General features: G+C 47.7%; 2 protein-coding genes across 3 annotated transcripts in view; one reads left to right on the forward strand and one right to left on the reverse strand.

Annotated features, from left to right (window-relative positions):
- FLVCR2 (FLVCR choline and putative heme transporter 2) overlaps positions 1–16,369 on the forward strand; it is a 64,528-nt gene that overhangs the window by 40,368 nt on the left and 7,791 nt on the right. For both annotated transcript variants that reach the window (XM_061181082.1, XM_061181083.1), the window contains exons 4-5: positions 5,439–5,506; positions 6,692–6,795. In XM_061181082.1, the coding sequence (XP_061037065.1) occupies positions 5,439–5,506; positions 6,692–6,795 (172 nt within the window). The remainder of the gene's footprint in view (positions 1–5,438; positions 5,507–6,691; positions 6,796–16,369) is intronic.
- On the reverse strand, positions 7,788–15,139 carry LOC133085785 (ras-related protein Rab-15-like). Its single transcript, XM_061182955.1, is given in 3 exon segments — positions 7,788–7,907; positions 14,115–14,323; positions 14,440–15,139. Coding segments are annotated over 3 exon segments (1,029 nt in total).

The raw sequence follows: 16,369 nt of genomic DNA on the forward strand, positions 1-16,369 counted from the left end.
CTAAATCCTTTGAGACCTCCCAGAATTCCTCCCACCTTCCATGCAGTTTCAGGTTGAGCTTTGAAGAGGGAAATGGTTCACAGTTTATATAGACACACATAGAACCATGTAGTGCATGTGTACATTATGTAGTACATATGATGTTCCTACTTTCCTCTGAATTATAAACACTTAAGAGCATGTAGTTGGGAATCAAGCAGTTGATAGTGTTTCATGGAGGTATTTGCTGGATCTGGGTGGACATGTTTTGGAGTAAGAGCCTTGACTGGGGGACCAGTGAGTTCAGAGTTGGTACATAAGGAATATAAGGTCTAAGTTTTAGTGTCAGCTCTGCTAGTTACTGAGTGTACCACCTTCACTCATCCTGTGCCCATCGTGTGTCTCTCTAAGAACCACCCCTCAGAAAAGAGTAATAACATTTGCTTCCCATTGGAGTTCCCTGGATGGAAATGAAAGCTTTTAAAGTAATTGTGAATCAAAACACTGCGTGCAGCCACAATGCTGTTGCGTTGGTAAACTTGCCCATTTCCTACAGTCTTCTTGTTTTTTGAATGAACTAGATTTCGACACGTAGGGAGAAGCTCTCGTGCAGCTGGTGGGATGTCCGGTGTTGTACTGGTAGTGACTTTCCAAGTGCTTCTCCAAGCTGCTGAGTCAGCTGCCCCGAGCTAAGGTGCGGTGATACAGTAAAGGCTTTGGAGGAATTCCAGTGCCGCTGCCTTTTCCCCATGGGCTTCTGGCCACACTCTTAGAGGTAGGTTTCAGACATAAATTAAGGGCCATCCGGCTAAGTTGGCATTTCAGATCCACAACAAATTCTTTTTTAGTATAAACATGTCCCACAACTATTTGAAGCATTCTTATGCTGAAATTCAAATTTAATTGGGTGTGCTGTTTGTTTTTGTTTTTTCCTAAATCCAGCAGCCCAGTTTAGAGGGAAGGAGGTGCAGAGGCTGGGTTTGTGCTTGATGTTGCTGAAATATCACAGGAATGAGAAACTACCGCCGCCTCCAGCAAAATACCCTCCCTATTCTAACGTGGCACCGCAGGAAGACACAGGGCTGGAAGCTGATTCTCCATGGGTCCACCAGAGCCTGGGGCTGGGCAGGTCCTGCGGTGAGCGTCAGCCGTGGGCGTGGGGTCGGGTGAAGTAAGAACCTTTCTTTGGCTCCTCCTCGGATCTCCAGGCCTTGCTTTCACATGGCTTCCCTAACGTCTTTGCATTGATGGCTAACGCCTGCCGTGGTAAACAGATTGGTGAAAGCTCCTCTTCTGGAGAGTGGCCTCCAAGGGATTGCTCTTCCCTGTCATCCCCCAGCCTTGCCTCCAGCGATGCTTCTGAAGAATCTGTGCAGTGTTGGGCATCTGAATTCAGAGCCTCAACATGTGTCCTGAGGACACCTTTCCTTGGGGCTCTCAAGGGCTTTACACCGCCCGACCTGGGCCTCGGCAGGGGCTTTGTGCCCCCTCAAGATGCTGGCTTCAGGGTGGGTATAAGATCCTTCCGGGATTCCCTGGAGCTTTGCCGAGGTCAGGCTGGCCCTTTAAAAAGAGGGTTTCCTACAAGTTCAGGAAGGACAAAAGGGAAATGAACACAGAGTAACCAGAACCCAGAGATGGGATCTGGGATCAGTGTTTCCCACGCTGGCCTGATGATAGAGTCCCCTGGGGTGCTGGGTGGTGTGTGCCTCGATTCCTGCCTCTCTTCTGGAAAGTCAAATTCAGAGAGTCTGGTCCGGGCCTGGGAATCTGCTTTTCACAAGCATTCCTGGAGATTCTGGTTTGCAACAGGGTTGAGAACCTCTAAAGCAGGTGTGCTATGGGTGATTCTCTTGAAGCCCCTTCCCATCCCAGCTGCCTCCATGTTAACCCCAGCCTCTGAGGGCCTGGGCCTGGTCTGTGATCTTCCTATGCCCAAGGCCATTTATCCCCAAGTTTAAGAAATGCCAAGGGTTTTTGTTGTGTTGTTGTTAAAATGCGGATTCCTAGCTCCAATCCAGGGGAATCAGATTTAGTCGGTCCAGGGTGCAGCCCAGGAATCTGCATTTTTAGACTATGAGGCTTTCTAATGCCAGTGGTTTCTAAACGCCACCACCCTTTGAAAAAAATTAGTCTTGACACAGGAGAGAAACTCAGAGTGATGACAAGTCAGTCCCTTCTGCCTTCCTAAAGCTCACCCCCTCAGTGACCTGCACTTCTCCCGGGTGGCTGATACCAGGGGTGACCAGACCTTTCAGGGGCCATCACATTTCCTCACCTGGCAGGCTTATCTTGTTGGGGATAATCATACCGGAATGTAACACAGTCACCTGCATTCCTGTAAGAGGTACTTATGCACAGGGCAGAGCACACATTTCATTCCTGCCCTTCAGTGTGGACACCGGACCCTTTGGTTTGGGCAGTGGAGTGGACTTGTGCCGTTTAACTGTGTCTGGCAACCTTTGGCAATATGGGAGGGACATCTAGATTCAAGAGTGATTCAGAATTTCTAATTCCTTTAAGGTTGGACTGTAGAAAGAACTGGAAAGAATGGTAGCCTTCCAGGGTGAACCCCTGCTCCCCTCCACATCCTCCCTACCTTAGCCCTGATTCCGGCTCCTGTCTGGCTGGGAGCAGGGGATGGTTACTGGTAAACCAAACTAGTCTAGCAGAGCCAGTAGGTCTCCAACTTTGAGCCTTATCAGAATTACCTGGAGGGCTTGTTCAAACACAGATTGCCTGAGGAACCCCACTCCCAGTGTCTACAGCAGGAGGTCTGGGTGGGGTGAGGATTTGCATTTCTAACAAGCTGCCGGGGATGCTGATCTGGAAGTGATTTCTCTAAACCTTTAAGCCTCACAAAGCTGCTCAGCCTCTATAGCCTGGGTTAGCCTGATCAGGACTGTTTCTATCCACATTTTTCAGGGTCAGAAAAGTGCTGGTGTTTGAAGTGGGGTTTTTTTCTCCCAGTCCTCCTGGATAATTTCGCAGTTTCCTGAGGATTCTGCCCTCCTCGTTCATTCCAGGTGGGCACAAGCTGAGCTTGACCTCGTGTATGCCCTGGCCCCTGGCCCCATTAGGCTGAGGGGCAGGAAGGGGGCTGAGTTCATCACACATCCTCCCTGCATGCTTCTCCCTGACACCCGCCCCCATTTCAGGAACGTGTCTCCTTGTGGGCTCTCTTGACCCAGGAATGGAGTTTCCGAGTGGCTGGGTGTGTGGTATGAAGATGAGGCGGTTATGCTTGTTGGGTGAGAAGTTGCCGAGAGTCTCAGAGTCCTCCTGACCGTGAGTGTGGCAGTTGCAGTCACATTTGGTGACACCTCTGGGTTTACCGACTGACTGTGGCCCTGTGCCCCTCAGGAGGTGGCATTGAGCTCAACCTTGTTGCATCCCTGAGGTGACCTGGCTGGGAGAGGCTGGGGCACGAAATTGCCAGTAACCTGAGCTAGGGAAATCACTGAGGATCAGTTCTGTAAGGATGTGAAATCAAAGGTTTAAGATGGAGGACCTGGAGTCCATACAGTCTGGGTTTGAATCGAACCCTGCCTCTTACTACCTGAGTGATGGTGGGAAGAGCAAACCAAACTCCCTTCCCCATTTTGCAGGAGAATTTGACCTTCACTTAACTTTGTATCTCATTCCTCCGGGAACCTGACAAAGGGAGTAAGTCAACTGCATTTAGGCAACACATTGCTTCTGATAAGAATGACCTATTGTGATATAAATGACTGCAAGTGAGCTGGGCGATCTTCTTACCCCTGTTGGGAAGCCATTCTTTGTGCTTCTCTGAGCACAGTGACTCTTTCCACTGGCCTGTCCTTTATGGAGATCCTGGTAGCTATGCCTGTGGATGAGTCACAAGCAATAGTGGCTCCTGGGAAGGGTTAAGCCAGGGTGGGTGCCATACCACCTTTCTCTGCACTGAGCTGTCACCTCGGGGGCAAAAGAGAATAGCTTCTGAATGACTCTATGGACTGGGGTTCTGTGGACTGGCTCCAGTGAAGAGGAGCTCCCGAGGCTGCCCTGTCTATGAACTGTGTCCTCTCTTACATGCTGCTAAGTGGACCTAATGCCAGGTGTGCCAGTGGTAGTTGTGTGAGCCTCAAAATTAGTTAAAATTAAAAAGACTCCTGGTGGGCCTTCCAGAGTGACCTCTGTATTTGTTTTTAAAATCTGTGTGCATTTTTCTTACCTACAAAATGGGAATGAGAATATTAGCTACTTTCTAGGATTGTTATGAGGATTGTAAGGTGTTTAGAAAAGTGCCTAGTACATAAGTGTATGCTACTGCCATCACCACCACCATCACCACCACCATCACCATCATCACCACCGTCACCATTACCACCAGCACCATCACCACCATCATCATCACCATCATTATGAAGGGAGGGCAGAAGGCCCTTCTCCTTTGGATCAGTTTCAGTCTCATCTTAGTTACTAAGTCACTGTATGGCTTTTGACAAATAACCTCATCTTCTAAGGACAGATTCTTACAGTATATGCTAGGTGCCCCATTTATTTCTTGGATGAATCAATAAATTAGGAGAGTCAACTAAATGCTCTTTAGGGTCCTTTATGGTTTTGAATATAAGATTTTGTGTGATGTTGAATCTGAGAAAAAAGTTGGAGGGATGTGGAAAGAGGTGAGAATCTACCTGCAGAGGGAGTGTTGTCAGGGGTCAGAGGTCTGGAGCATTCTGGTGAGGGGACAGGTCATCAGGAGGAGGTGGAAGGGGTCCAGTACTTCTGCTGGCCCCTTAGGTCAGGCCAGCGCTTAAGAGGAATGTAGATGGCTCTGACTTGGGAGTAATACTTTCTGGAGCCTGTGTTTCCAGGACAGGGATAAAGGGATGAGAGGGCAGTGGTGTGTGGCTAAGAAGAGGTTCAAATGGTTAGTTTTGGTTGTTTTGGAGTATTTCTTCTTGAAACACTACCTTCAGTGGCAACAAGGATGAGGATTTATTTTTTTTTAAATTTTTCTAGATTATACTCCATTTAAAGTCATTAGAGAGTGCTTGGGTTTTTTTTTTTTTTTTTAAGATAGTAGTCATCTTTTCTTTTTAAAATTTATTTATTTATTTATTTTTGGCTGTGTTGGGTCTTTCGTTTCTGTGCGAGGGCTTTCTCTAGTTGTGGCAAGCGAGGACCACTCTTCATCGTGGTGCGCGGGCCTCTCACTATCGTGGCCTCTCTTGTTGCGGAGCACAGGCTCCAGACGCGCAGGCTCAGTAGTTGTGGCTCACGGGCCTAGTTGCTCCGCGGCATGTGGGATCTTCCCAGACCAGGGCTCGAACCCGTGTCCCCTGCATTGGCAGGTGGATTCTCAACTACTGCACCACCAGGAAAGCCCAAGGATGAGGATTTCTGACCTCCCTCACCACTGTGGGGAGAAGCCCGCAATGGCCCCAACAGGAGAATGACCCTAATGCTGTGTTTCTCCCTCCCTCCTTCAGGTCTGAATGCTGGTGCTTTTTATGCCTTGTCCACTCTGCTGAATCGCATGGTGATCTTGCACTACCCGGTAAGGGTGTTCCCTAAGCTTGCTGGGCCCTGAGAGAAGGAGGTTTCTGGTCTGTCTGGGCAGGAGCTGGGGTGGCAGCGTGGTATGGTGTGTGCTTCTGAGATTTGGAGGGAGGCGGCCCTGGGTCTCAGCCCCAGCTCCGGTGGTCCTTAGCTGTGTAATAAGCTGGTTAGTGCCTTGAGCTCTCATTCTCTTTTCTGTAAAGGAAGCCTAATTACTTACTGAAAGATTGATTTTAGGATTAGAAAGTAAATAATAAGGTTTATGTATGTAAAGCGCATAGCATGGTGCCTGGCAACACAGTAGGTAAACATATATACACATAGAATCACATATGAAATAAACTTAGCTGTGAAATATGGGCAAGATTTAATTCTAAAGTCTTATTTGCTCAGCAGAAAGCATGTTTTAAATGTTTCCAGAACCAGCGAGGGCTGGATACTGGGAATGGGACACTGAGTATCCTGGAGTCGGGATCCCGGGTCCAGCCCTCTTTTGAAAGGTTGAGGGTCTCACGCTTGTGGGAGGGGTGAGCCACCGTGGCTGAGCGTTCCAGTGTTGGAGGTTGACAGGTCTGAGTTCACATCCTGCCTCTGCTCTTAATAAAGGCCTCATGACCTTGGGCTAGTAGGTTAATTTCACTGTGCCTCAGTGTCTTCATCTGTAAAATGGAGAATATTGATTAACCTTCTGGTGGGGAATTAGGAGAATTAAATGAGATGATGATATAAAATCCTGGCTTTGAATAAATGCTCAAAAATATATAATTATTATCTTCCTATCTCTTCAAAAGTGATAACTGAAAAAACCTAAGTATGGAATGTTTGGATATACATAATTCAGTTTTTCCATCTGTGAAACGGGAATAATGATAAAGGTTTGCTATAAGGTTTACATTTAAAGAAATCCATCTAAAAGTGGTTTCTAAGGACAGAATTTGGTTCACCCCAGCATCCAGTATCATGCACACACATCCAGGGTTATATTATGTTGGGAGGAGCAATTATTCTAGGATTCTCTCTCCACTGGCAGCTTCTTACAGGCCATCTTGTCCTGATACTTTCTGAGAATTGGCTCTAATGAAGCCGGAGTTACTTGCCTTTGCCCCTTTGCCTTCTGCTGACTGCGCCCTGTCAGATATCTTGTCCCATCACTGAGCAGTCACTGGGGCTGTGGTTTCCCCAGGGCGAAGAAGTGAATGCTGGAAGAATCGGCCTGACCATCGTCATTTCAGGAATGCTTGGGGCTATGATCTCAGGTATCTGGCTGGATAGGACCAAAACCTACAAGTAAGTGACTCTTCCTCTTGGACTGAATCGGGGACCCCTGTCTTGAAATGACATATTCATTAGCAACACGGCTCCAAAGATGTGGGTGTGGCAGCTGGGGGTCTGAGTGGTCAAGTGGGGAGTTCAAATGTATCTTCTCTGAGCCTTAGTTTCGCCATTTATAAAATGAGGGATGCAATGCCTGCCCTATGGTGATCGTAGGAAGATTAGAGATAGGGGACATGAGGCCTGTCAGAGTTCCATCCCCCAAGTAACTTGTGGAAGGAGCAGAGGAAGGAGAAAATAAATGTGGAAAAGCATCAACAGTTGGACAGTTCGTGGAAACTCCACAGAGTGGGGACGAGGAGGTGGTTCCCCTGCCCTGTTCCCATAGCTCCCTCGTGGAGCCCATGGGGTTAACCAAGGTGCTCTGTGCTTCCAACAATTTACAGTGTGTTATCTTGCAACTGCTTCCACTTCATCGGTAAGTATTACGACATGCTTTAGTCCTGATTGCCCAGTGCATTTCTAATAGCCACGAAGATTTTAGTGGATGTCAGGCTAATCCAGGACGCTTACTAAAAATACAGATTCCTGGGCTGCACCCTCATGGATGCCAATTCAGTAGGGGAATCTGCGTTTATAAAAATCAACCCGGATGCCTCAATTCAGTAGCCAACCTTGGGGAAAATGCTCTGGAAACAGAGGCCCAACTTGTGTCTTTCCTGTGCTCCGCATGCACTGGGCACTCAATTAATGCTGGCCAGTAGGGCAGCTGCCAGGCCAGGGTTGTCCTGCTCTGGGGCAGATCAACATTCTGGGCTGGTTTGTCAAGGCCTCCAAAGTTCCCAGTGTCTGGAGGCAACAGACAGTGGCAGACCTGTTCTCTGCCACACAGATCCGCTTGTGAGGCTCTGGTCAGACCAGGGCTCTCTCTGTCTGCCTTTGTCAAAGGCCAACCCTGGGGATGTGGCTGCCTGGCTGGACACGACGAGGAGCCCAGCTGGGCTTAACTACTGCTGGTGGAGCTGGGCTGCCGCCTCGTCTTTGCCATATGTCAGTTGTTTGCTTTGGGCAGTGAGGACTGGCCACTCCCGAACCAGGGCACAGCAGCGTGCCCTTTTCTGGGCTTGCTGTGTGGCAGGAGAAGGGAGGGATTGGAATGTTGCCTGGGCGGGGATGTGGGCAGCCAGATGATTCAGGTGAACTAGAAAATATGGTGAAAATACAGGGAAAGGTCTGGGGAGGACACTGCAGAATCCTGCTGCCACCAGTTCCTAGTGTCACTTGATGTCTGCATCCTGCAGTCAGCATGGGACAGTCTTCTCCCTGCTCTACTACTTAGGCAGAGAAAGGGTGAGAGAGCTCTGTCATCTGGTCATTTTGGTGCCAGTTCCCTTTTCCCCGAGCCTCCCAGATTTGTCCTGTTTGGTTTGGAGGCTGGAAATTGGATGGTCAGGTCCCTTTATCTCTGGCTGAGACTACAGTTTTGTAGACAGGCTAGTGGTTTAAGAAGAAGCTATATGTAAACAAATATGGGAAAGATGAGCTTGTGGGGTCAGTGAGGGAGATGGGTGTCCATGGAGTTGGGTTCTGCAGAGGGGGAGGGACTGGATGTGGGGAGCAGTGGGAGGAGGGATGAAGCTCCTCTGCCCTCAGCAGCTGCTTTGAGGACCCAGGAAGGAAGGGCGTCCTTCAGACGCTGTTGGTCTTTTCCAAAGATGCAGCCCCATCCTGTGTTAGTATTCCTGTGTGTGGGAGTAGAGGGAGCACAGGTTTCAAATCCAACCTCTGGGTTCGAATCTTAGCTGTGCACTTCCTGGGCAGGTGACTTTGGACAAGTAACTTGACTGGTCTGAGCTCAGTTTCCTCATTTGTCATATTAGGGAGAATCATACATCTCTTTTTTTCCTACCAGTTTTATTGAGATATAATTGACATACAGCATTGTATAAGTTTGAGGTATACAGCATAATGATTTGATTTACATACATCATGAAATGATTGTCGCGATAAGTTTAGTGAACATCCATCATCATATATAGATACAAAATTAAAGAAATATAAAAAAATTTCATGACGAGGACCCTTAGGATTTACTCTTAACAACTTGCGTGTATAACATACGGCAGTGTTCATTATATTTATCGTATTGTACATTACATCCCTAGTACTTACTTATCTTATAACTGGAAGTTTGTACATTTTGACTGCTTTCGTCCAATTCTCCCTCCCCCTACCCCATTCCCACCTCTGGTAACCACAAATCTGGTCTCTTTTTCTATGAGTTTGCATGCTTGTTTGTGTTTGAAGTATTATTGACCTACTACACTATGTTAGTTCCTATACACAACATAGTGATTTGATGTTTCTATACATTTCAAAATGATCCCCAAGATAAATCTAATTTGGATCTGTGCCCATACAAAGAGATTACATAGTTATTGACTGTATTCCCCACACCATACATTTCATTCCTTTGACTCATTTATTTTCTAACTGAAAGTTTGTACCTCTTAATCTCTCTCACCTGTTTCTTTCCTCTCCCGCATTCCCTCCCCTCTGGCAACCATCTGTTTGTTCTCTGTATCTGTGACTCTGTTTCTGTTTTGTTTGTTCATTTGTTTTGCTTTTTAGATTCCACATATAAATGATATTATATAGTATTTGTCTTTCTCTGTCTAAATTATTTCACTTAGCGTAATAGCATCTAGGTCCATACATGTCATTGCAAATGGCAAGATTTCATTCTTTTTTATGGCTGAAATATATGTATATGTACCACATCTTCTTTATCCATTTGTCTGTTGATGGGCACTTAGGTTGCTTCCATATCTTGGCTATTGTACATAATGCTACAGTGAATATAGGGGTAGTACATATATCTTTTTGAATTAGTGTTTTCATTTTCTTGGGATAAATGCTCAGGAGTGAAATTGCTGGATCATCTGGGTGTTCTATTTTAAAATTTTTCTGAGGAATCGCTGTAATGTTTTCCATAGTGGCTGCACCAATTTATATTCCCACCAGCAGTTCACGAGGGTTCCCTTTTTCATGTACTTGTTGGCCATCTATATGTCTTCTTTGGGAAAATGTCAATTCAGATCCTCTGCCCCCTTTTTAATTGGATTGTTTGCTTTTTGATGTTGAGTTGTATTAGTTCTTTATATATCTTGGATATTAACCCCTTATCAGATATGTCTTCTCCCATTCAATAGCTGGCCTTTTAATTTTGTTGATAGTTTCCTTTGCTGTGCAAAAGCTTTTTAGTTTGATATAGTCCCATTTGTTTGTTTTTTGCATCTGTTTCCCTTGCCTGAGGAGATATATCAAAAAAAATTACTAAGACTGATGTCAAACAGTATACTGCCTATATTTTCTTCTAGAATTTTTGTGGTTTCAGGTCTTAAATTTAAGTCTAATCCATTTTGACTTTATTTTTCTGCATGGTGTGAGAGAGTAGTTGAGTTTGATTCTTTTGTGTATAGCCGTCCAGTTTTCCCAACACCATTTATTGAAGAGTCTGTCTTTTCCCCATTGTATGTTCTTGCCTCCTTTGTCATAGGTTAATTGCTCACATAAATGTGGGTTCATTTTTGAATCGCTATTCAGTTCCATTGATCTGTGTGTCTGTTTTGTGCCAGTACCATACTGTTTTGATTACTATAGCTTTGTAGTATAGTTTGAAATCTGGGCGAACTGATACCTCTAGTTTTGTTCTACTTCCTCAAGATTGTTTTGGCTATTTGGGGTCTTTTGTATTTCCATACAAATTTTAGAATTATTTGTTCTAATTCTGTGAAAAATTTCGTTAGTGTTTTGATAGGAATTGCATTGAATCTGCTGATTGCCTTGGATTAGGTTGTTTATTTGAGATTTTTTTTTGTTTCCTGAGACAGGCTTGTGTCACTATAAACTTGCTTCTTAGAACTGCTTTTCCTGTGTCCCATATATTTTATTAATTAATTAATTAATTAATTATTTTGATTGAAATATTCTTTATTTTGTAAACATCTGTGTTTAAAATAGATGAACCCTGCTCACAATTCATATCCTGGACCCAAGACACAGCACACAAAGTTCACAGGGAGATGGTGGGGCTCAGGAGCAGGTGGAGTGCCTGGGGCTGTGCCGAGTCTCAAGACAACAGGTGCAAAGGTGGTGAGGAGTCAACAGGCAGGTGCACCTGCTCAACAGTCTAAGGCCAGGTCCCAGGCTACCTCCGGGACTGGAGAAGTTTAGGGGTGAGAGGCTGACTCTGGTACCTCATGAGCATAGCTGCACCCTAAAATCCCAACCCCTCTCCTGCCCCATACCTCTCCCCAGCTGTGGGCCTTACGGATGGGGCTTCTCAGGCCATAGAATCCTAACCCCAAATTTTCCCTTCCAGAACCCTTAGGGTACAGTAAAAATATAGTCCCTCTTTCCCGAGGGGGCTAGGAGAGAAAGGCAATGGTGCTCGGCCAGATCTTCAGGGAAAGCAGCGACACTGACCACAGGTTGGAGCCAATGGCCAGTATAACTTCCCCTCCCTCGAGTCCCTGGCTGAGGGCACACCGAGGGTTGGCACTGCTGACCTCCCCACCCCAGAGTGATGCTGCATGTTTTAACACCTGAGGAGTTAGTCCTCAAGGAAACATCCTCAGCTGTGGTCGTGACTTCGTCCTAAAGAGTCAGCTCTTTACATTTCTCATTAGCTGACGATTTATAACTATTCCTGCCTTCCTTTTCCTTCCACTACGATAACTCATCCCCCATTCCTTCATCCTGAGCTACCCTCTCCTGCTCTCTCCTGATTTGATAAGAGTCAGAAGGAAAGGTTTGGTGATTTCATCCCCCAACCTTTTTTTCAGAGGAGTAAGGAGGTGGGGCTCTTAATTCTTCACATGTGTGTGTCCTGGATTTTAGTCTTTAATTAGTGAATGTTCGATGCCCAGTTTTGTTTTCACTCCAGTGCCAGCCATGCAACGCAGCTTAAGACTGATCCTCCTCCCTAGGCTTCTCCCATCTTGGGAAGGTGGGGAGGAACCCTACTAGGGCTGGTAACTGACTTGTTCCCTCCTTAAAGGGCCTCCTGCAAACTACTCTTGGACCATATGGGGTTAAAGAAACTTCTTCCTGAAACAAAGGGCCCTGGAGGAGGGAGTCCGCTTCCCTCCACCTGTAGCCACAGTGCAGTTGGCAAACCCTCAAGCCTCTGAGTCAGGAGCTAGAGGAACAAGATGAGCACTTGGTCTTGAAGGCTGAAGGGAACAGCACCAAGCATTCCTACCCAGGGCTTGCCTGCTTTTTGCCCATGAGCTCCCTGCCCTTCTCCCACAAACTTTGGGTCTCGGGAAAGCCTTGAGAGCTGAAGGCTGGGCTCGGTGAAAGACCACCAGCGTGGTTCTGTCACCTCTCACCTGCCGGGGTGGTGGGGAGATGCCCATCTTACATAAGAAATGGAAGATTGCTTTGGCTATTCGGGGTCTTTTGTGTTTCCATACAAATTGTGAAATTTTTTGTTCTAGTTCTGTGAAAAATGCCAGTGGTAGTTTGGTAGGGACTGCATTGAATCTGTAGATTGCTTTGGGTAGTATAGTCATTTTCACAGTGTTGATTCTTCCAATCCAAGAACATGGTATATCTCTCCATCTGTTTGTATCATCTTTAATTTCTTTCATCAGTGTCTTATAGTTTTCTGCATACAGGTCTTTTGTCTCCTTAGGTAGGTTTATTCCTAGGTATTTTATTCTTTTTGTTGCAATGGTAAGTGAGAGTGTTTCCTTAATTTCTCTTTCAGATTTTTCATCATTAGTGTATAGGAATGCAAGAGACTTCTGTGCATTAATTTTGTATCCTGCTACTTTACCAAATTCATTGATTAGCTCTAGTAGAACTACCATACGACACGGCAATCCCACTACTGGGCATATACCCTGAGAAAACCATAATTCAAAAAGAGTCATGTACCACTATGTTCATTGCAGCTCTATTTACAATAGCCAGGACATGGAAGCAACCTAAGTGTCCATTGACAGATGAATGGATAAAGAAGATGTGGCACATATATACAATGGAATACTACTCAGCCATAAAAAGAAACGAAATTGAGTTGTTTGTAGTGAGGTGGATGGACCTAGAGTCTGTCATACAGAGTGAAGTAAGTCAGAAAGAAAAAAACAAATACCGTATGCTAACACATATATATGGAATCTAAAAAAAAAAAAAAAAAAAAAAGATGGTCATGAAGAACCTAGGGGCAGGATGGGAATAAAGACGCAGACCTACTAGAGAATGGACTTGAGGACACGGGGAAGGGGAAGGGTAAGCTGGGACAAAGTGAGAGAGTGGCATGGACATATATACACTACCAAATGTAAAACCGATAGCTAGTGGGAAGCAGCTGCCTAGCACAGGGAGATCAGCTCAGTGCTTTGTGACAACCTAGAGGGGTGGGAAGGAGGGAGACACAAGAGGGAGGATATATGGGGATATATGTATTTGTATAGCTGATTCACTTTGTTATAAAGCAGAAACTAACACACCATTGTAAAGCAATTATACTCCAATAAAGATGTTAAAAAAAAAAAAAAAGAAAAAGAAATGGAAGATGGGGCCCAGGAATTCCTGCTGCTGCTGAATTCCCCTCTGGTTTGCAAACTGCTGTCCCGGCTCTTAACCTGATGTATAGGAGCTGGCCCTTCATTTCCAAACACTCCCCTTCCTGGAGTGTGTGGTTGGCCCCAGGGCTCTCCTTGCCCCTGCAGTGCCCTCAGGCCTTGGTCCACATCTTTAAATTTGGGAGCCCAGGGGCAGGGAGAAATAGTGTACACGCTGCAGGGCAGGTAGAGAATGGAGGTTACTTCTTATCCCTGCCACCCCTCATCATGTTTTTTTCTTCTCTTAAGCTCAGTTCCCTCAAGAGGCAGGAGGGCAGGCAGCCAAGTGCAGCGGAAGCTGGGGGGTGGGGGGGTAGGACAGCCCCAGGCGTGGGGACCACCAGTTTGGGCTTTCCTTCCTCTCTTGCCATTCCTCTTTCCCCGGTCACTGGGGAGGCAGGCCCATGGCACAAGAAGGGGTGGTGGGGAGGAGAGGATGGGAAGAATTTCCCACAAATTGGGGTGGGGCTTCTCCTGGAGCAGAGCAGGGAACGTGCCCCTGAGCCTGAGTCCATTCCCTTGGCCCGGCAAAGAGGGAGGCATTGAAAGGTGCTGTACCAGCAGCCACACGGGACATGTGGGGGGTGGGGGGAGGGCTTTGATAGGAACACAGCTGAGGGGAAGGGACAGAAAGAGAGGTGGGAGGAAGCGAGGAGAAGCGGAGAGGAGACCAGATGCACTGAGAGAGAAGGAACCTACAGTGGCCTTGACTCCAGACTGGGCCATCGTCTGGGACCTCGGGGTAGTGAGGCGGTGCTCGTAGCACATCAGGGGCTCGAGGCAGGCCTGTGGCTGGGGAAACAGGCTGGAGGGGGCCATCCCGGGGGGGAGGGCCGGGGGAGGGGGGCGAGGCTGCTTGTCGGACCCAGGCAGGGGGAGGAGCAGCGGCCGAGATTCCACAGGGTCACCTGAAGGAGAAGAGAAGCAGGGCAAAGCCCAGGCTCCCTGTGTGCCCGCAGCCCTCCTGCGGGGAGAGGGCACTGTGCGGGGCGGGGGCGCTCCACGCAAGATGCTCACCACCAGCAGGTTTTCGAAGAGTTCTCCAGGCCCTCGGGTTTGCCCTCATCCTCCTCCAGCTCCGCCAAAGCCAACTCATCGTTGGCGCGTGTCCGCAGACCTTCCAGCTCCTTCCTGTGGGCCTGCAGCACCAGCTCCGTCAGGCGCATGAAGGACTCTTTAATGTTGAGGCTGGTGCAGGCACTTGCTTCATAGAAGTCCACGCCATACTGTTCAGCCAGCTGCTGCCCTTGCTCTCTTCCCACCTGCCGTTTCTGCTCTTCATCAGCCTTATTCCCTATAAGGATCTTCTGGACACCTTCTGGTGCATTCTCATCCACATCACTGACCCACTTCATGATGTGCTGGTAAGAGCGCTCACTGCTAATGTCGCAGACTAAAAATATTCCCTGGGCCCGTCGATAGTACTGCTTTGTGATGGTCTGCTATCTCTCCTGCCCCGCTGTGTCCCAAATGTGTATCCGCACTTTGATGCCATCTACCTCTATGGTCTTCATCTTAAAGTCAACACCGATGGTGGAGATGTGCGAGGAGTGGAACTCGTCGGTGAAGCCGCGCGGCAGGCAGGTCTTGCCTACCCCGGAGTCCCCGATCAGCAGCAGCCGGAACAGCACATCGTACTGTTTCGCCGTGGCTGGGCCGGAAGGGCCAGGGGCTGTGGGCCGGCGGGCGGGAGGGCGGGAGGGCGGGCGGCGGGCTTGTCCCATCGCGGCGCGCGCCCCACCCGCCTCCTCGAGAATGGCGCCGGCGGCGAGAAGGAAACGGGGCAGGCTCGCGCTGCCTCGCCGCTGCTCGCTCGGTGCCAGGAATATAGTTTATATTGTTGTGTTTTTTGTTAGTTTGTCTCCAGGTGTTTTTTAAATTTCTTCTTTGATTTCTTCGGTGACCTGATGGTTGTTTAGTAGATAACTGTTTAGCCTCCGCGTGTTTGTGGCAGTTTTTGTAGTTGATTTCTGATCTCATAGTTTTCGTGATTAGAAGAGATGCTTGATATGATTTCAGTTTTCTTAAATTAGACGTACTTTTCTTGCATGGCTTTTGTAAGGGTTGAATGAAATAATAAATGCATGTAAAGCACTTAGCAGAATCCCTGGCATCCAGTAAACGCAGTGTTAGTTTCACATAACCACAGTACACACCTGCTGGCAACCCCTCTGTGTTTCTGGCTTCAGCAGAGATGAGTGAAGGCTTTGAGCTTTCATAGTCTGAGTTCCCACGTTCGTGGCCAGAGTGCAGAAAGATGTTCAGAGTCCCTGCCCTCAGTCAGTAGGACAGAGAGGGATGCAGGTCCCAGTGCAGGAGTCAGGGCCACAGCGGAGTCCTGAGTGGGCAACATGGGGGGAGAGGTGTGGGGAAGGGCACAAGCAGGGTGAGCCAGAAACAGAAACCAGCACGTTGCTGAGGGTCCTTCTGAGGGACCAACAAGGGGAAATGCAACTGGGAGTGGGCGGAGCTTTCTCACCTCGGCTTTGGAGTCAAGGACTTAGTTCAGGGCTGGAGAATGTTCTCTCTTAGTTGCCACTGTCAGGAGCAGAGTAGTTCAGATTCAGCAGGAAAAACGGTGCTGGACGTGTGCAGGTGGCAACAGGAAGAACTCAAGGATGACAGAGACTCTCACAGCCAGGGCTCTGCCCAGCATTGTCCTGGGGTCTGGGGGCAAAGCAGACAAGCAGAACGGGCTTCTGGGGTCGTCTGCATGCCACTGCCGCCTGTTGTGTGTCCCATTTGTTTTTTCAGTGGGGGAGGAGAAGAGGAAAGGGTTATGCCTTCTTGCTTGTGGGTAGGACGTGACAAGTCCAGGTACAGCGCGATCTTGTTGAGAGGGTTTTGCAGGAGAACACACGTGCCGCAAGATGACTTCATAGTGTCCTGGTCTTACCCTTTGTAACTCTGACCACAGTGTGATCATTGGTCCAATGTCCATCAACCTCATGGAC

Source organism: Eubalaena glacialis, chromosome 2 (assembly GCF_028564815.1).
Source record: "Eubalaena glacialis isolate mEubGla1 chromosome 2, mEubGla1.1.hap2.+ XY, whole genome shotgun sequence".
Taxonomy (NCBI): domain Eukaryota; kingdom Metazoa; phylum Chordata; class Mammalia; order Artiodactyla; family Balaenidae; genus Eubalaena; species Eubalaena glacialis.